This window comes from Eptatretus burgeri, chromosome 7, assembly GCF_056783735.1.
Source record: "Eptatretus burgeri isolate ZD-2024b chromosome 7, Ebu_testis_v1, whole genome shotgun sequence".
NCBI lineage: Eukaryota > Metazoa > Chordata > Myxini > Myxiniformes > Myxinidae > Eptatretus > Eptatretus burgeri.
In genome coordinates, this window is record NC_140967.1 from 14,462,905 (window position 1) to 14,483,770 (window position 20,866).

At 45.4% G+C, this 20,866-nt stretch overlaps 1 protein-coding gene across 6 annotated transcripts in view; it reads right to left on the minus strand.

Annotated features, from left to right (window-relative positions):
• LOC147022716 (ninein-like protein) overlaps positions 1 to 20,866 on the minus strand; it is a 131,000-nt gene that overhangs the window by 81,809 nt on the left and 28,325 nt on the right. For 5 of the 6 annotated variants that reach the window (XM_085887512.1, XM_085887514.1, XM_085887511.1 and 2 more), the window contains 5 exons: positions 20,687 to 20,732; positions 20,183 to 20,364; positions 19,846 to 19,986; positions 6,895 to 7,056; positions 4,199 to 4,335 (listed from right to left, as the gene is read on the minus strand). In XM_085887512.1, coding sequence (XP_085743638.1) covers positions 4,199 to 4,335; positions 6,895 to 7,056; positions 19,846 to 19,986; positions 20,183 to 20,364; positions 20,687 to 20,732 — 668 coding nt within the window. The remainder of the gene's footprint in view (positions 1 to 4,198; positions 4,336 to 6,894; positions 7,057 to 19,845; positions 19,987 to 20,182; positions 20,365 to 20,686; positions 20,733 to 20,866) is intronic. The other variant, XM_085887513.1, reaches the window with a different exon arrangement.

The window sequence follows — 20,866 nt, forward strand, 5'->3', positions numbered from 1 at the left end:
TGACTTGTGACAGGTACCAGGTAAACCTGTACTAACCTGTTTCATGGTCGGGTTGTCAGCGGCTAAACAGTCTCCCCCATCAGGTTTCCTAGTGAGGAGGGTGTGTAGATATGGACAACAAGCAGGACCAAAAACAAAACCTGTCAAAGGACGGAGGAGCTCCTTGTGAGACAATGGCCAACCATATCCAGTGCCCAACTGTGTGTGTGGACGTCCTCCTGCAGTTGGGTTACTTTTCTTAGGAAGTAGGTAGCAGGATTTGCACTCTGGCCACTGTAAAACACTTCAATCCAAAAAACCCACGAATGCAAAGAAAACTGAAACCCATTCCATGGGAGTACATCCTGTGCTGCTGCACTTCGCAGGGCAGCTGCCCTTATGACCAGATTGGGGCAAAGCGTCCAAGACCCCCATTCCTTGATCCATCCATCCATTGGTACCATACTTTGTGCAGAGCGTTGGTGCTGCTGAAGCAGTCTCCTTGGCTATTGGACACAATCCTGGATGGGTCTACACTCCGACACAGGATACCAGTAAGCTGGCACTCATTTTGCCAACCTCGGAAGGATGACAGGCAGAGTCAACCCCACCTGGTATTAATTCAACAGGTAAGTGGGATTTGAACTCAGGATTCTAGGATCCCAAGCCCACCACCCTAACCATTAAGCCAACTCCAAGCATATTCCTTGATGATAGGACGAAAAGCACGGGGTAAACTTCCTGGGTCAGAATGCGGTGGTGTGTGGCGGAGTGGTGCTGAGGTGCCGCCCACCAGACGGCGGTATCCTTGGGTTAACCTGAGGCGGTATCCTCGGGTGGGTGCCTGAAATGTCCTATCCCTCAGAGGATGATCACCTGTCCCTCATCATCTGAGCTCAAGCATTAGAACATCAGTATTGCAGCACTCTCTGAGGTTCGGAGACCAGATAGTGGCGAGATCATTGCGGGTGGTTGCTCTGATGGTTACCATGCCCAAAGAGTCGCTGGAGCTGTGCACAATAAGCTGACTCCAATGATAATTGACACAACACTGGTCAACAAGCATATTACGAGACGAAGAATTTGTCACTCCTTCGGTGTCATTTCCCTGGTCTCTGTCGATGCTCCGACTGAGGCGAGTGATCTCACTGTGAAGGTTGCATTCTATGCCATGCTCGGGACTGTGGTTGATCATTCATCCAGCCATTGGGACCATAATCTGTACAGAGCATTGGTGCCGCCTAAGCAGTCTCCCTGGCTATTGGCCACGATCCTGGACGGGTCGCCACTCCGACACAGGTTGATCAGTGCCCCAGGCAAGATACTCTTCGAATATTGGGGGATTTCAATGCATCGACTGGAACTGATAGGGATGGTTGTGAGACATGTGTTGGTTCCCAAGGGTCTGGAACTGGGAAGCAGAATAGCACTAAGTTCCTTGACTTTGCAAGAAGTCATGGACTTAGGGTGGCCGGTTCATGGCTTCAGCACCCACAGGCTCATCGCTGTTCTGGGTATTCCAACGAAAGTGACATGGCAAAGGAGAATGACCATGTGCTTGTTGATCGTCGCTGGAGGATGACCCAGAACTGCAGAGTCTACCATAGTGCTCAGGTCCTCAGTACCGACCACAGGCTTGTGGTAGCAACTCTGAAGTTGCAGCTTAAATCCAGAAGAATGGTACCATCCCAGCCTAGGCTGGATGTTGGCAAACTCAAGGATGAGAGGGTAGCTGAGGAGTTTGCGAACAGGCTGAGTGGGGGTTGTGGGGCCTGGGTGCTTTGGGAAATCCTGAAGAGTTGTGGAATGCCTTCAAGACCACCATCCTTGATGTTGCAGTGGAGGTTTTGGAACTCACTGGAGGGCGAAGAAGAATTTTGTCTCTAAAGGGGCATTGGAAAGTATTGACCAGAGTAGCAGGGGCAAGCTTAATGGCAGAGCTAAGCTGTTCAGGGAGTTGAGGCGTAAGACTATGCTCGCTGAAAGTTTACAAGGAGGACTATGTGCGAGGAAACTGTGAAGGGGTGGAGCATCACCTGTGGTCAAGTGATTATCATCCTGCTTCCAGGGGAATTTGCGCATTGCGTTCCTCCAAGCCCCTCCCTTGGTGTGCTGCAGTTAGAGCGGAGGGTGGTGGGCGCTTGACAGAGGAGTCCGAAGTGAAGGCCCACTTGGCCGGTTACTTTGAGCGGCTGTACCAGGCTGACCCACCAGCTGTTGAGTTGTCTGCCAGGGGTGTTACTATCCCGATTGTTGACCCTCCAATAAACTGTGATCCACCTTCGCCTGTGGAAACACAGGCTGCGGTGAACAGGGTGAAATGGGGTGAAGCCATTGGGATCTGTGGCATCCATGCCGAACATCTCAAAGCTGGTGGAAATGCTGTACTCTGGTCATTGCTGCAGTTCTGTACTCTGCCTAGAACACAGGCATCATCCCAACTGACTGGAAGTGGCCTTACCTTATTGTCCCTTTCTGGAAAGGGAAGGGTGATCGCCAGGACTGCCACAACTACCGAGGGGTGACGCTGCTCTAATTGCCATGCAAGGTTTTTGCTCGGATAATTATTCTTGATAGGGTTCGCCATCTGCTTGAGCACCAATGAGGTCAACGATTGACGGTATTCTCGCTCTTTGGGTCCTCACCAAATGCAGTTGAGAGTTTCGGCAGGGGCTGCTGGCAGCCATGTTGATCTCTGCAAAGTGTTTGATTCAGTGAATTGGGATGCCCTCTGGAGGATTCTTGGGCTTCGTGGAGTGCCAGCAAAACTGATCAATCTGATGTCTGAACTATCCTCAAGAACTAGAGAGTGCTGTCTGATGTGGTCGTACCATCTCTGGCTTATTTCCAGTTGTTACTGGAGTTTGTCAGGGGTGTGTATTGGCCCCCACACTTTTCAGCACTTCTATGCACTGGATTCTGGAGAGGATGTCGGAAAGATCAAGCTGTGGTGCATCGTTTGGGAATGCCATGTTCTCTGACATTGATTTCGCAGATGATGCAGTCATCTTTGCGGAGATTCTAGATATCCTATTGGAGGCCCTTGAGTTGCCGAATGAGGAGTCAGAGCCACTGGGATAACGGGTTTCCTGGGTCAAAACTAATATCTGGGCTTTCATTGACACCTTGGCTGCTGTAATCTTGTCTGTATCTATTTGTAGTGAGGATGTTGAGGTCATGGACAGATTCACTTGCCTTGGCAGTGATATTCATGTCTATGCTGGCTGAGAGCCAGAGGTCAATCAACGTCTGTGCCAGGCCTGCAGAATCATGGATTCACTAGATCATGGGGTGGTGCTGTCCGTACCTGTGCGGGACGATGAAAGTCCGAGTCCTCAGGTCCTTGGTGCTTCCAGTCTTGCTCTACAGATGCGAAACTTTGACTCTGACCAGGGATCTGAGACAGAGACTTCATTCATTTGGTACCAGGTCTCTTCGAAGAATCCTTTGCTGTCGCTGATTCCTTGGTGAGCATCAACTGTGGCTGTACGGACTTGTGGCTCGTTTTCCTGACGCTGATCTTGCTCACCAGATTCTCTCAACGAGGGAGCCTCGTGAGTGTAGGAGGATAATGGGCCGAACCACGTGCCTCGTGGTTAGAACAGGTTGATCAGCATCTCAAGGAGATGGGGATGGGCCAAGCAGCTGTCTGGGGGATGGCCAGATGGAGGCCCCTGGAGTCCCGGTGAAAAGTGGACGCAGCGACGTGCTGCTCTGGTGCATGAGCCCATACCTGATCTGACTTGATGTTTAAATGGTTCAGAAAATTTTATATTGTCCCTGAATAAGGATGTTAGTGAAAAATTGAAATAAGCAGGAGTCATGGAGGTGGGGAGGGAGGTGCAATCACCTTAATAGAGCCAACAGTCTCAAGGTAATTTAAATTATTAAATAGTAATTACTAAAAACGACATGTACAGTATATAATTACGATGAATCAAAAAGTTATGGATGGATTATGATGAAATTAGGTAGATGAGTTGACAGGTGACAAGAACAAGCCGATTACATTTGGGTTAGCATCAAGATGCAAATCTGGCCCATCCCTGGGCTACAAAATGCAAAGTGTTCAGTCTGACGGAGGTATGTGCCCAGTGGCGAAGAGATCCACCATGGTAAGAAGTTCTCAGACCCTCAAACCAAGAAAGATGGATATTTGAAACAAGATAACGCTCAAAATCGGACCACACAAACATCTTGGCAGCCTCTGCAAGCTTACCTCATGCCTTGAAGCTCTGCCCGATGGGAAGCAATGGCTGCAAATGAAACGGAATTTCTCTGGGCCTGGAGCTCACACTCCAACGCAAGTTCAAGATCGGTCCGGCTCAGCATAACCTCTCCCGCTAAGCCCAAAGCCTGCAGGAAGAATGGGTAAGATTGTTGTGAAAATGGAGAAGTCAATTAGTGCAATAATTAAATAAAACAATAAGTACACTCAACCTGATTTTGACAAATTTCGCTGAAAATATCTGCTGTTCTTCCTCCGATCCAATCGGTTCTTCTGACCACGTCCTTGTCAAAGTAAACATCTCTCTGGCTGTTATCAGAGAACCACCTCAGTGCTGTCGAGTCTGGCATTTCACTCAAGCTGACTGGCAGGGTCTTCAAGTAGCCATCAAACTTCGAGACTGGTTTTCCATCGCTACTTTCTCCAACATCACCTCGTCCTGGGAATTCTCTGAAAGAAACATGCTCTCTCTCATGAACAGATTTATTCCCTCTCGTCTTCAGTTGTCCGACCCTTCCTACCGCCCATGGTTCACTGAAACTTGTGGTGAGGCAGTTGTCCTGAAAAAAAAAACTTGCCTTTGCCTCATGAAAAGCAAATCCAAATGAGGGTAATCTCAGTTCCTTCCATAAAGCTCGGAACAAGTGTGTATCTACCCTCAGGAGAGCCAGAAAACAACATCTTTCAAATCTTAAGTCTGAACTCTCAAACCTCTCTCCCTCCTCCAAATCCTGGTGGCATCAAATCAAATCTGTTTTTGGTGTATGTTCCCCCTCCGTATCCTCCCTCACTTCAAATGGCGGCTCTGCTGACACTTCACGTAAAAAGGCTGAATGCCTAAACTCGGTGTTTGCATCTAAATCCTGTATCTGAAACCAATCGCTTTCTGTATACAACGTAGCCAGTCGCACCCAACTGTCCCTGCACTCTGTGTCCTTTTCTCCTGACTAGGTGGAGAGCTTGCTGTCAAACCTCGACTCAGATTCTGCAACCGGTCCAGATGGCATCAGCCAACGTGTCCTGAAAAGCTGCTCCACTGCGCTTGCTCACCCTCTCTCTGTTCCATTCACCCTCTCATTTGCTCAAGGTCATCTGCCATCTGCTGGATATCAGCAAACATTACTGCCCTGCATAAAAAAGGTGCAAAAACAGATCCCTGCAACTACAGACCAATCAGCCTTCTCCCAATCATCAGCAAGGTAATGGAATCCATAATCGCTTCAGACATGAAATCCTTCCTCTTCTCCAATGGCTTGATTTCCGATCATCAATTTGGTTTCAGACAGAGTCACTCCACCCTGGATAGGCTGCTTCTGCTCTCTGAGGATGGAGACAACAATGGATGAAGGAACTCAATTCCAGACATGAAATCAGCACCATCTCTTTCGACATATCGAATGCTTTTGACACTGTCAGGCGCTTTTTTAAAATGGTTTTGACATGTGCTGCTCACCAAACTCTTTTCCTATGGTATCCAAGGCCAGCTCCACTCATGGCTCACAGATTTTCTCTCCTGTCACAGCCAACGTGTGGCTCTAAATGGAGTTCTTTCACCCCCTCTTCCTTTCCAGGCTGGAGTTCCTCAAGGCAGCGTTCTGGGCCCTGTACTTTTTCTGGTTTTCATCAATGATCTCTCCGACTCTGTGGAAAATTCACTTTATCTCTTTGCTGATGACTCCATCCTCTGCCGTACCATCTGTCATCCCTCAGACTGGCAAGCCGCAGCTTCTTCGCTCTGCAGATCTGGATAAAATCACAAACTTGTCCAAAACGTGGAACATATCTTTCAATTCCTTACAAATCTCACTCTCACTTTGTCTCTCCAAAAGGACCGTTTAGAACCCCCCCCCCACCCCTCCTGGCCCCAACCTATTTTCTCAACAATCCTCTGGAAGAAGCCGTTTCATTGAAGCTTCTGGGTCTCACAATCTGCCATGATCTTTCCTGGGAAAGCCACATTCCCAGCCTGGCCTTCAAAGCCAGTCGCCGACTAGGAATCCTCCATTGTGCAAAGTCCTTCCTCGGCCCACCTCAACTCCTGACCACATACAAAGCTTTCGTCCACAGCCCGATGGAGTACTGCTTTCCCCTCTGAGTTGGTGCTCCCACCTCCCACCTTTCTCGGCTTCCCGCTGTTGAAACCAAGACATTTAGGATCAATGGTATCTCCCGCGATGAGGCTGAGTATTTGGGCTTCTCATTCTCTCACCGCAGGCAGGTCGGTCGTCTTTCTGTCTTCTACAGTCTCCTCACCGGTCTCGACCCCCTGCTCTGTCTTTGATATGTTCCCACCATATTTCCGCAGGGTGCTCAAGGTTTGTCAGCAACCCCTTTCTGGTAAAACTACCAAAATGACGAATCACTGCTCACCTTCACTCTGTCATTCCTCTTTTTCCCCGCCTTTGGGATAAACTCCCACACTCGCTTCAATCCCATTCTTCCTTCAAAACAGCTGTTCACCAACACCTCTTATCTTCCCCCATCCAAAACCTCGATCTTTTCTACCCCCGTTCATCCACCCCAAACCCATTTCCTTCAAATTCCCTGCTTTCCTAAACCTGCACGTTGACAGGTGTAGAAGAAAAAGAATCCAGTGCTTCACCATGAAAATAAAATACATTCAACAATGAAAACACAATAATCACATCAAAAGAAACTAAAGTTATTTACCACAAGCAAACACAAACCTTTAAAACTTCCTCTCCATTCAGGACTCCATGTTTGCCCCAGAGGTCCAGTACATCCTGAGCCCGAACACAATCATAACCATCATCCAGTGCCGAAAAAAGGGGTTCAGGCGAGGCGGAGAAAAGTTGGTACGGAGTGGCCTTCCTCCGGTCTGGATCTTCCTACATCAAAAATAAGGTGCCATGTGATATCGTTCATACGTCTGCCTGCTCAATCCACTCATCTGAGCACTTAGCTGATGATTGGATCCCAGATTAAAATCCCAACTACTGAGTACTGCATCCGGATTTATCCACAATCTATGAATGATGTTTTCTGAGAAGATTTATGTGCAAGCTCATTCATGACACTTAACTCACGGTTAACAAAGCAAAGTTTAAAATGCAGGTGAAGAGGCAAAGAGTAGACAGGCAAAGGCTTGGTGCCATATTGGATTGGTAAAGGAATACCAAAGAAATGTCATAATTGAAATTGTGTGCATTCATCCGAACAAGAGTGAGAATTGCTTTGCAATACGTCTCCTTCCGGTCCAAATGAAGAAGAAACCCTATAACCCACCAACTTTGGGTGTATTCAGCAAGATAAAAGGGAAATCTATTTTCATTTACTGATATATTTTGTAGACGAGAAACCAATAAAGACGACTCAGATAAGAAACCGGAGATAAAAAAAAGTTTGTTTTAGCACACGCTCAAGCCGATACCGGAACCACAATCAAGAAGAAGAAGAACCTCTCTAACCCACCGTGTTTTGTTCGTTTCTAGGCTTCGCCCATTTCAAATTTTAAATCACCCAATGTTTATACATGAAGCAAAAACATGCGTACACTTTAAGTGGATATATAATACATCGTGGTTACATATATATGGGATCATTCCAATTACACTGGACCAAGGAATAACACATAGGCCGAAGGCCTGCCGATCTGTGCTACTTCATGCAATGGCGGAGCATGATTTTATTGGGGCGGAGTCAGGCCAGCTGTCCAGCCAATGGGTGTAAAACTGTGGGGTGGAGTCGGGGTAGCTGAACACTGACCCATTTATAATATGTGATAGCTTCCAAGTTTAAAAAGGGCACAACTCTGAAAAATTTACGAAATGCCCTGGAACTTGAACTTGTTCTGTAACTTACCATTACAAAGCCATGTTCAAAGTTTCAGTTGAATATGTTAAAGGGTATGGGAGAAAAGTCTGAAAAACCATAGTTTGGACGGACGGATGGAGAGCAAGCCTATTGTCCACTATGGTGAAACCAGTAGGGGAATAAAAATACAAATGGTAGAATAAACATGCACATTTGACTTTGCATCAAACACAACTTTCCTTTGCGACTATGGTTGTCCTTCAGATACCTCCCTTGGCCTTGTTCACAGAGGAAGTTTCAATTCAAAAGTTCATATTAACGGCCAGGAATGTGGTTCTTAAAGAGGTTTCTGTTGGACATGGAGAAACTATCGAAGCATCCTGAGACTTTTTTTGTATGCAGGATTGAGGCTCATAGAAGCACTCATTGATTATAATGGAAGGGAACAAAATGGAAAGGGGGAAACAACAGCAGAACAGAAGGGAGAGGGAGAGTGAGAGTGAGATCAATGGAGTAATAAAAGGAGATAGGGGTGAACAAGGTGCACCCAAGCTGAATGAAACACAGCAAGGGGAAAGCGGGGATGAAACAGAAAAAGAACAAACCAACCGACAACGAACAAACTAAAAGAGGTGAGGGAGAGTTTGTGGCTGGGGGGGGGGGAATCACAATATGATAACTTGTGAAAGGAGAGTGCGTGCTTGGAAATGGAATCATTTGGGGTAGAAGAGATCATGAGTGTGATTGGGGGGGGGGGGGGGTGACCTGAAGTAGTACTTAATAGATATCTTGAAGCCCTCGAGGGAAGAATGGGACTGAACAGACTGGGGAAGTTGGTTTCACAGGCAAGAGAAAAGAGGAACAAATGAGAGTAGGTGAGCAGTGAGCCTGAATTTTGGGAGTTTAACAAGAAGAGGGTTACTGGCAGACCATGTGTGCCATGCAGAAACCTCGGAGGGACAGAGGCATGAGAGGGCAGAGGGTGCAAAACCAAAAAAAAGGCGGTAGAATTAAGAGGCCACCAACCTACCTGCAATGCGAAACAGGCCTAAACCCTCAGCTTCGTCACGGGAGATCCCAATGAATTTGAGGGCTTTACTTTTCAAGTCATCAGGAAGGGTAAGGTGTGAGGCAGGAGCACCAGTCCAAAGGGGAGAGCAATACATCACTCCATCAAGCTGTGAATGATGGCCTTGTTGGATTGTATCACCCCTAAAGAGTTCAAGCAAAGTTCAGTCTCAAAGCTCTCCCTACATACAGTACTGTCTTACAAAACTTGTTGTAGATCTCGGTGAAATGCATTTCCGGTTTTGTTCCTGCACCTCCTTCCCTCACGGGATAATCAATGTTGGCTCCAGTGTGACATAAAGACGAGTGCCTGAAGTAATCCCATGACATGGATGTACTGTCTCATCAGTCACGCGAATGTTTTCCCCCGCTCATGTACTTCCAGGTTAGCACCAGTCACCATGTTCTCAAGCTGCAGCTCACAATCCCTGTTGATTGCCAGTATGCAGGCAAGGCATGCTAGAAAGCTGGTGACAGTCCACATGTGAGCAGACGTAGATATTGCGTTGCTGCATGACGAAGCATAGGTCAGAGTGCATCCGACATGGAAGGATTTTGATTGAGCACCAGGTTACCACATCGTGTTCTTTTAATCCTTATTCAAACTTTCTACCACCCCCACTACCTTAATAATGATTTCCTAGCTGAAACCCCGTCACAGACGGATTCCGTTAATTTAACCACCCACACCAGCTCACACACATTCGAGGGACATGGACTGGACAGGGTGTGCTTGCCCCCGCCTACTCATCCCCCGCCCCTGCCCCCATTCAATTTGCTTACCCCCGCCCAAAAATGTAATTACCCCGGCCCCGCCTCTTCACTCCCCACCCCCCATCTCTAGATTCCCCACCCCACTTGCCCCGGGGCCCCACCCCCCTGTCCACCCCCTCACACTCAACTCCGCCTAATTCAACCCAGCCCCGCCCCATTTTCCCCCGTCTCCCGCTTTCAATTTGCTTACCTCCGCCCAAAAATTTGCTTACCTTGCCTCCCGCCTCTTCACTCCCTGCCCCCGTCTCTTCATCCCCCGCCCCCGTCTCCACTCCTCGCCCCCATCTCAACGAGAAGTGTTGATTCTGCTTCAGCGTTGAAAGTTGACTATTGCCACTATGTGCGATGCACTCTTACAGGTACGAAGTTTCTTTCAGTCCAGGTCACAGTACCGAGAAAAACGTGATGCGACCGCTAGGAGGAGCAAAAAATTGATCCTTCAATGTTAATATATAGAAGATAGATAGATAGATAGATATAAGATAGAAGATACAGTGGACGCCGCTTCATAAATCCACGGTTATAAAATCCAGCCGCTGATTGTGACCAAAATGAGTTGGAACGGAATTTTACATCGAGAAATCCGCCTTTAATAAATCCACCTGCTTGGCACATGCGCGGTCTCAACCTAAGCTTGATGTAGTATGCGCTGCCACAGAGTGAAAAAAAAAAACAACAACAACAGCAACTGGTGACGGACTTCGAATCCCGCCGCCGCTCGAATCCCTCCGACCCCGAATTCCAATAGCCAAGGGAAGAAAGCGACGACGAACCCGAGCCGATCCAACAGCGGCAGAGATGCGGATGGCACTCGCCAAATTGGACAGGGGATGCAGCTCTCAGGTTTTACCCATCCCAATTTCTGCCATGTGACGGATTCAATAAAGGAACATTTGCGCAAAACCTTCCCTCCCAAGCAAGCGACCTTGGAGAGATTATTTTGAACAATCCCCTTGTCACCGTTTGATAAATCAATGTTTTTGTAGCATAAAGCAGTGTTTAACGACATTCGCTTTTTGTCTTATCTATCCAGTCGGTGGCTGAAAATAGGTTCTCCACTTCATAAATCCAGCCGGTTAATAAATCCAAACGGCATGGTCCCATGGTGGATTTATAAAGCGGTGTCTACTGTACAATGTTTCTTGTTGCATTTTTTGTGTCAAATTCACATTCTGAGGTAGTCACCCTGTGCAGAAGAGTATTTTACATTGCAGACGCTATTTTCGAGGAGTGGAATTGGTAATTGCACCTCTCAGCAGTAACGTTCTAACGACGGACGTAATGGCGTCAGCGAATAACCGATGATGTCATGACGTCCTGACGCCTCTCAGCGGTGATGTCACACGTCGCCATGTAAACAAATGTAAAACGAAAAGTGTTTATTCTGCTTCAGAGTTGAAGTTTGACGATTGCCACTATGTGCAATGCACTCTTACAGGTACCATGTTTCTTTCACTCCAGGTCACAGTACCGAGAAAAACGTGATGCGACCGCTAGGAGGAGCAAAAAATTGGTCCTTCAATGTTAATGTATAGAAGATAGATAGATAGATAGAAGATAGAAGATACAGTGGACGCCGCTTCATAAATCCACGGTTATAAAATCCAGCCGCTGATTGTGACCAAAATGAGTTGGAACGGAATTTTACATCGAGAAATCAGCCGTTTAATAAATCCACCTGCTTGGCACATGCGCGGTCTCAACCTAAGCTTGATGTAGTATGCGCTGCCGCAGAGTGAAAAAAAAAAACAACAACAACAGCAACTGGTGACGGACTTCGAATCCCGCCGCCGCTCGAATCCCTCCGACCCCGAATTCCAATAGCCAAGGGAAGAAAGCGACGACAAACCCGAGCCGATCCAACAGCGGCAGAGATGCGGACAGCACTCGCCAAATTGGACAGGGGATGCAGCTCTTAGGTTTTACCCATCCCGATTTCCGCCATGTGACGGATTCAACAAAGGAACATTTGCGCAAAACCTTCCCTCCCAAGCAAGCGACCTCGGAGAGATTATTTTGAACAATCCCCTTGTCACCGTTTGATAAATCAATGTTTTTGCAGCATAAAGCAGTGCTTAACGACATTCGCTTTTTGTCTTATCTATCCAGTCGGTGGCTGAAAATAGGTTCTCCACTTCATAAATCCAGCCGGTTAATAAATCCAAATGGCGTGGTCCCATGGTGGATTTATAAAGCGGTGTCTACTGTACAATGTTTCTTGTTGCATTTTTTGTGTCAAATTCACATTCTGAGGTAGTCACCATGTGCAGAAGAGGATTTTACATTGCAGACGCTATTTTCGAGGAGTGGAATTGGTAATTACACCTCTCAGCAGTAACGTTCTGACGACGGACGTAATGGCGTCAGCGAATAACCGATGATGTCATGACGTCCTGACGCCTCTCAGCGGTGATGTCACACATCGCCATGTAAACAAATGTAAAACGAAAAGTGTTTATTCTGCTTCAGAGTTGAAGTTTGACGATTGCCACTATGTGCAATGCACTCTTACAGGTACCATGTTTCTTTCACTCCAGGTCACAGTACCGAGAAAAACGTGATGCGACCGCTAGGAGGAGCAAAAAATTGGTCCTTCAATGTTAATGTATAGAAGATAGATAGATAGATAGAAGATAGAAGATACAGTGGACGCCGCTTCATAAATCCACGGTTATAAAATCCAGCCGCTGATTGTGACCAAAATGAGTTGGAACCAAATTTTACATCGAGAAATCAGCCGTTTAATAAATCCACCTGCTTGGCACATGCGCGGTCTCAACCTAAGCTTGATGTAGTATGCGCTGCCGCAGAGTGAAAAAAAAAACAACAACAACAGCAACTGGTGACGGACTTCGAATCCCGCCGCCGCTCGAATCCCTCCGACCCCGAATTCCAATAGCCAAGGGAAGAAAGCGACGACAAACCCGAGCCGATCCAACAGCGGCAGAGATGCGGACGGCACTCGCCAAATTGGACAGGGGATGCAGCTCTTAGGTTTTACCCATCCCGATTTCCGCCATGTGACGGATTTAACAAAGGAACATTTGCGCAAAACCTTCCCTCCCAAGCAAGCGACCTCGGAGAGATTATTTTGAACAATCCCCTTGTCACCGTTTGATAAATCAATGTTTTTGTAGCATAAAGCAGTGCTTAACGACATTCGCTTTTTGTCTTATCTATCCAGTCGGTGGCTGAAAATAGGTTCTCCACTTCATAAATCCAGCCGGTTAATAAATCCAAATGGCGTGGTCCCATGGTGGATTTATAAAGCGGTGTCTACTGTACAATGTTTCTTGTTGCATTTTTTGTGTCAAATTCACATTCTGAGGTAGTCACCATGTGCAGAAGAGGATTTTACATTGCAGACGCTATTTTCGAGGAGTGGAATTGGTAATTACACCTCTCAGCAGTAACGTTCTGACGACGGACGTAATGGCGTCAGCGAATAACCGATGATGTCATGACGTCCTGACGCCTCTCAGCGGTGATGTCACACGTCGCCATGTAAACAAATGTAAAACGAAAAGTGTTTATTCTGCTTCAGAGTTGAAGTTTGACGATTGCCACTATGTGCAATGCACTCTTACAGGTACCATGTTTCTTTCACTCCAGGTCACAGTACCGAGAAAAACGTGATGCGACCGCTAGGAGGAGCAAAAAATTGGTCCTTCAATGTTAATGTATAGAAGATAGATAGATAGATAGAAGATAGAAGATACAGTGGACGCCGCTTCATAAATCCACGGTTATAAAATCCAGCCGCTGATTGTGACCAAAATGAGTTGGAACGGAATTTTACATCGAGAAATCAGCCGTTTAATAAATCCACCTGCTTGGCACATGCGCGGTCTCAACCTAAGCTTGATGTAGTATGCGCCAGTCCAGGTCACAGTACCAAGAAAAACGTGACGCGACCGCCAGGAGGAGCACACAATTGGTCCTTCAGTATTAATATATAGAGGTCATCAATCAAAATTATGAAGCTTGAAAATCACGTGTCAGAATGCAACACTAACGGAATGCACTACTCTCCAACCGCTTTCACCATCAAATAACGACACGCATGCATCTTTATACTTAGGGACGTGATGCAAATTGACACTGCTTAAAATCAGACTGCATTCAAGTTTATTATAAGTTTCTACACCCTCCCTCCACCATGCCCACTCTCTAACCATCAAGTGCTACTCAAGCTGGTCTGGGCTGTACTATTATGGTCTGATGAGGGTACAGTAACACCCAGAATTATATAGCCCCCTTTTACGTTGTCACATTATTCATACCACAACCTGATGTGTGTCTCCTCAACTCACACTTATGTCATTTGAAAAGCCATACCTTATTAACCTCTGCCATCGAAGATCGGAGGTTATTGTTTTCACCCCTTTTTGTTTGTTTGTTACTTACGAAATCTAAAGATTTATCACGAAATCTAATCACGAAAAAAAATCACGAAATCTAAATCTAAAGATTTCGTAAGTATATTGATGCCTTCCGTTTGTTTGTTTGTTTGTTTGTAGGCACGATAACTCGAGAACTGAAGAAGCTACCAATGTCAAATTACATCACGTGATTCAGGAGGGTGATGGCAAGTGCTGATTCGATTTTGGTCAAAATCGGTCGAAGGTCAAGGTTACGGTGAGGTCAAATATTCGATTTTTGATGGTTTGGTACAGATAACTCGAGAACGGAAGAAGCTACCAATGTCAAATTACACCATGTGATTCAGGAGGGTGATGGCTAGTACTGATTAGATTTTGGTCAAAATCGGTCAAAGGTCAAGGTCATAGTGAGGTCAAACATCCAAAAAATGATAACTCGAGAACGGAAGAAGCTCCCAATGTCAAATTACACCACGTGATTCAGGAGGGTGGTGGCTAGCGCTGATTAGATTTTGGTCAAAATCGGTCAAAGGTCAAGGTCACAGTGAGGTCAAACATCCAAAACATTCGATTTTTGATGGTTTGGTACAGAATCATCGTAGAAACTTCTGGTTTGCATCGCTACCTTCTCTCGAGTCAGCTTTTATTAGACAAGGTCAGAGGTCAAGTTGACGATTTCGTAAGTACCAGTCTATGACTGCTTGTTTGTTTGTGAACAGTATTACGGAAAAACTCGACAGATATCGACGAAACTTGGTGGGGGGGGTAGGTTTGGTCCAAGGATCATGCCATTAGACTTTGGACTTGGTCCAAGATCCAATATGGCCGCTTTGGCGGCCATTTTGAAAAAATATTTGATTTTTTTTTTTGCATTTCTACATATTTTAAGTGATTTCCAACCCCCCCCTACAAAAAAAAAATTGTTGGAGAGAAAAAAAAACATTTTTGCAACTTTTTTTTTCAATAAAATTTCGAATTTTTTTTGCATTTCTACATGTTATAAGTGATTTCCAACAAAAAAACATGCCAAAATTATAATTGCGGCTGATTTTGGAACTTCAGGTGGATATACCCACGTAAAATCAATTTCTGTCTCAAGGAATCTAGTTATGACGAATGAATTGAGTATGAAGTTAAAAGTAAAAGGGAAAGTTGCAAACTATAACTCTGTGAGCACTGTTGACGTCAAATTGAATGAATAGGATATCACGTTCACTGGAGTGACCGAGCAGTATTGGCGGCGGAGCTTTTGCACTCTACCGCGTGCTCCCCCTCTAGTTAACCTCCGCCATCAAAGATCGGAGGTTACTGTTTTCACCCCTTCCTGTTTGTTTGTTTGTTTGTATTTTGTTTGTTTGTGAACAGTGTTACGAAAAAAACTCCTCGACGGATTTCGATGAAACTTGGTGGTGGGGGGTTAGGTATGGTCCAAATATCATGCCATTATATTTTGGACTTGGTCCCCACCCCCCCAAAAAAATTTGTTAGAGAAAAAAAAATATTTTTTTTGCATTTCTACACGTTTTGAGTGATTTCCAACCCCCCCCCCCCAAAAAAAAAATTGTTAGAGAAAAAAAATTCTTTGCAACTTTTTTTTCCAACAAAATTTCGATTTCTTTTTTTTGCATTTCTACATGTTTTAAGTGATTTCCAACCCCCCCCCCCCCTCCACCAAAAATGTTGGAGAAAAGAACTATAACTGTCAGCACTGTTGACATCATATTTAATGAATAAGATATAAGGTTCACTTGAGTGACCCAGCAGTATTGGCGGCAGAGGTTTTGCACTCTCCCGAGTGCTCCCCCTTTAGTTTTCAGAGCTTACAAGACTGACAAAGACGCTAGAATACATCGATAAAGTACGAAATCGGGAGATCGTAAAATCGCCGAAAGAAGTACTTTGCACTGCACATAAATAAATGTACTGTGCAGTAGATTGGCTAAGAGGCATTGTAAAAAGTGTTACTTTAGAAGTGAAATTAGATGTTATTCATTGAGTCTATGTTGGTGAACATGCCGTTGATGTTGCCGCATTATTATTAGTTTTGCCTCTGGCTATGATGCGTGCCATGTAGAAGAAGAAGAAGAAGAAGAAGAAGGAGAAGGAGAAGGAGAAGGAGAAGGAGAAGGAGAAGGAGAAGGAGAAGGAGAAGGAGAAGGAGAAGGAGAAGGAGAAGGAGAAGGAGAAGGAGAAGGAGAAGGAGAAGGAGAAGGAGAAGGAGAAGGAGAAGAAGGAGAAGGAGGAGACAAAAAACAACAACAACTTCCGATATTTCGTCACATGCCTTGACAGCCAAAAGTGAGACCCGTCCTGGACGATCATCGTTCATGACGAGAAAATAGTGTATTTACGAAATAACTACACATTAAATGGAATAATCTTTAAATAGTAACGTGAACTTTTCGAAACTTTAAAGCAAATGTCCAAATATATTTAAAAGTTCATGATAGATGCTCTAAAAAGGCACCCTCAATGCGAGGATGTGTACAAGTGTTGAGTATTTAAGGAGATCCAGATCTTGTATATAAAAGAGCCGAGTCCGAAAGGTTTTGTCTTCACAAGAAGAAGAACAATGCCGAGCTCTCTTAGAGCCACGTCTCGCGGCTAAAAATGCTGACCTTCACTGAGGAGGAAGAAAAAGAGGTACCGCAAACTTCGACACATTACAGTTCTGTTATGTTCTTGCATATGGCAGCTTGGCTGCCGGGGTAGCTATCATTTGTTGGAAGTGCAGCTGTACCGCTGATGCTCATGACGTTCCTCTATCAGTACACTGGTACTCATTTCGCCGACCTCAGAAGGATGACAGGTTGGGTCAACCCCACCTGGTGTTCGTTCAGCAGCCAACGGGGTTCAAACTTAGGACCCTAAGATCCTAAGCCAGCCACCCTATCCAATAAGCCAACACCAGGCTATAATACATGACAGTGAGCATATATGGGAAAACAATCGCTGGTATGGAGGTATGTAAAAAGGGTAGTTTGAGAGAGAGAGAGAGAGAGAGAGAGAGAGAAAAAAAAAAAAGAGAGAAAGAGAGAAAGAGAGAAAGAGAGAAAGAGAGAAAGAGAGAAAGAGAGAAAGAGAGAAAGAGAGAAAGAGAGAAAGAGAGAAAGAGAGAAAGAGAGAAAGAGAGAAAGAGAGAAAGAGAGAAAGAGAGAGAGAAAGAGAGAAAGAGAGAGAGAGATAATAAGGAGGTTGGGATGAGAGGAATGGAAGTGGGGGGGGTAGGTTGGGAAGTATTCATGTACAGTATGCACAGGGGGTGCATGTTATTAGTGACCCCTTTATATAATAGACAGGAAACTCTAAAATATAGCGAGTGTCAACCAATCGCGGGCAACCTACTGTGTTCTGATTTTGTCACAGTATTTCATTTCGGCCAATTGCGGTTTTTGAGCTGAGATGAGTCATTGTTACACCTCCTATTATGAGCCTTTCCTTGTTTCTCGAGCACCGTTAATTTTAGTAATCAGACCAGCATACGGGAATGAAGCTAAGTTTAACAACTTGTTTCCATGGAAAGTGACAGAATTTTTTGGGGGGGAAATCTCTAAATATCAAAAGGCACCAGTTCACCACTTGCTTGATATGTGTACCAAATTTCGTAAATATATCTTGAGGGGATTTGTAGTTAAGCTCCGGAAACGAAATGTGACGGACGGACAGACGGACAGACGGACGGACGGAACCCATTTCGATATCCCCCCGCCAACTTCGTTGGTTGGCAGGGGATAATAATGAATCATCATCAAACAGGAAATGCCACATGGAGATCCTGTAATCCCAGATCTGCAAGACCTAGTCAACACACAGCAGTTAATAATGGTGCCCAAATGTGAGACAATCGACAAAATTGATTGTGCCAAAAGGCAGAGAAAGGTGATGACATGGTGCGGGGAAAAAACAAAAAAAAATCGAGTTGTTGGATAGGTTGGCAAGAGGTGAGTGTGTGGCATCTGTGGGCAGCCGTTACAGGATCAATGAATCGACTGTGTGATAAACGTGAGTCAAATATCCATGCCAGCAAAGCGCAAAAGTGTCAGTTCTGTCCCATGATCCTCTTAAATAAGGGAGGGAAAAGCGCTTAATGTTTGGATCGAGGACCAAACAGAAAAAAAAAAAAACTGCCATTGAGTGGACTGGTGTATGGGAGAACCCATTGCGGATTTACCCTTTTGCATGGACTGGTGATACAGAAGAAATAAGAAGATTTACCAACGATTCCACGAGACACCAAGGATCGAGCTGATCCAACAGCCATTGCAAGTTCTATGTCTACATCTTTCTAACCTCCATAGCATCATCATCATAATCGTCTCTGAACTAAGTCTTGTGTTTTCAATTCTTTTTTTTTTTAATATACATTGTCGAGGCTTGTATGAGAGCTAACACACAACGCACAGCAAGGGGGCGAGGGGATAAGAGGGGAGGGAGTGGGAAGGGCAAAACAGTGGGGATCAGAGACGTTAGGAGATCTGTGGAAGGGAGAGTGATTGGGGGGGGGGGAATATGGGGTATACAAGATGGACATTACAGGAACTTTCAGGAAGGAAAGCAGGGAGGTGGGTTTGGGGTGGATTAAGGAGGGTAGAAAATATCGAGGTTTTGGATGGGGGATGATAAGAGGTGGTGGTGAACAACTGTTTTGAAAGCCTGGAGGGAAGAATGGGACTTAACAAAGTGTGGGAGTGCATTCCAAAGACGGGAAAAAAGAAGAACAAAAGAGTGAGGGTGAGCAGCGATTCGTGATTTTGGTAGTTTCACCAGAAGGGTGTTGTTGGCGGACCATGAGCGCCCTGCAGAAATATGGTGGGGGCATATCGCAGACAGAGCGGGGGGGGGCAAGACTGGAGAGGAGATGGTAGAAAACAGAAAGACCACCGACCTGCCTGCAGTGAGAGAGTGAGAGACCCAAAAGACAGCCTCATCGTGGGTAGATACCAATGACCCTAAATGCCTTGGTTTTTTCAGCGTGAAGCTGAGAAAGGTGAGAGGCAGGAGCACCAGCACAGCGGGGAGAGCAGTACTCCATCAGGCTGCAGATGAAAGCTTTGTATGTGGTCAGGAGCTCAGATGGGTCAAGGAAGGACTTTGCACGACGGGGGGATTCCCAGTTGGCGACTGGCTTTAGAGGCCAGGTTGGAAATATGGCTTTCCCAGGAAAGATCATGGCAGATTGTGAGACCCAGAAGCTTGAATGAAAGGTCTTCCAGAGGTTTATTGAGAAAGTAGATTTACGGCAGAGGACAGTAAGAATGAGTACGTAACAATGTGAATGTCACCCACCTCGCTGTTTTGGAATAAATTTAAAAGGTAAAAGTCTTGTTTTTGTTTATTAAATACTGTATTTATATTTACATATATATTTCAATGTTAACATGTCTTATATGTATTTTACATGTTTATTTCTGGCTGCCGTCGAACTTCCTCTACATTTCATCGAAGCCGAGGAACCGATGCCCTCTTTTCCCATTGGCCCTTGGTTTGCGCGATTGCGGTTTTAACTATCGCGGAATTTTTCAGGAACCTAACCCCTATGATATTTGAGGGTTTACTGTACTGCAATATTACTTCACCGATTAATTATCCTCACAGATGAAGTGCAAAATGGCAAAAAAGAAAAGTACTGTGGAGTCAAACCTGGCACAAGTGGGAAGTGTGCTGGACATAGGGGGTACTGGAAGTCGGAAATGGTGGATGGGGAAATAGAAGGGCCTTCAACAGCAATGAAAAATCCAAGGGTCCATCATCCGCAAAGCTTGGCAAAATATCTTCAAATGGCTTAAAACACAATAAAATAAAATAAAAACTTTGGTTAATCACCACATTCAATGAAATGTGCTCAACACCTTCAGTAAAGATAACAAGTAATGCACTAAAGCTTTGTACAAGTGTGGCAGGAAGTGTACCATCAGGTGTCTAACTCCCTATGTGGTCATTAGATAGTGGCGGAAATGGCAATCAAAACAGAACTCACTTGGTGCACTCCAAGGGTGACACAAAGGTTGGCAGCATCATCTCGACGCAACCGTTCAGGATCCAGTCCAAGGCCGCGACACACAAATCTGACTCGCTCCTCTGTGAGCGCTGGAACGCGAAGCATATTATGATCATCATCAAACGTGTGGTAAGAAAGACCAGGTGAACTCCAGCTCTGTCCTAAATGGTAACAGCAAAATTAATGCCAGCGAGTCAGGAAAAGTACAATTATGGCTTGGGTAGAAACTGCAACCTTAAGGTTAAAGATTGCAATCACAGCAAACTAATCAGATGGTTTTGATTATCTGACTGCAACTACAGTATGATATGTACACGTTTCCTTGTTGCAAACTTGACACTAGTCAGAGACAAGTGCATGACTCATGTATCTACCCCCTGGAATTCACCCTATCTACACCCCAAATCAAATTCACACCATTCCGACAACGAACAATTGCCTGGAAAACACAAAGTTAAAAGATGCTGAGCTCATCACACTTACCACATGCTTCAAATGTGCTGCCATTTGCCCCAACAAACACTGCCTCCTATGAAGAAGAAAACAAACAAACAAAAAAAAAACCACAGTCAAACACAGACAGAGAACGAGAATGGCACTCGGTGGAGCCCATACCTCCACCAGGCTGAACAGTTTATGTTTTGTATCACACTGATAGGTGGG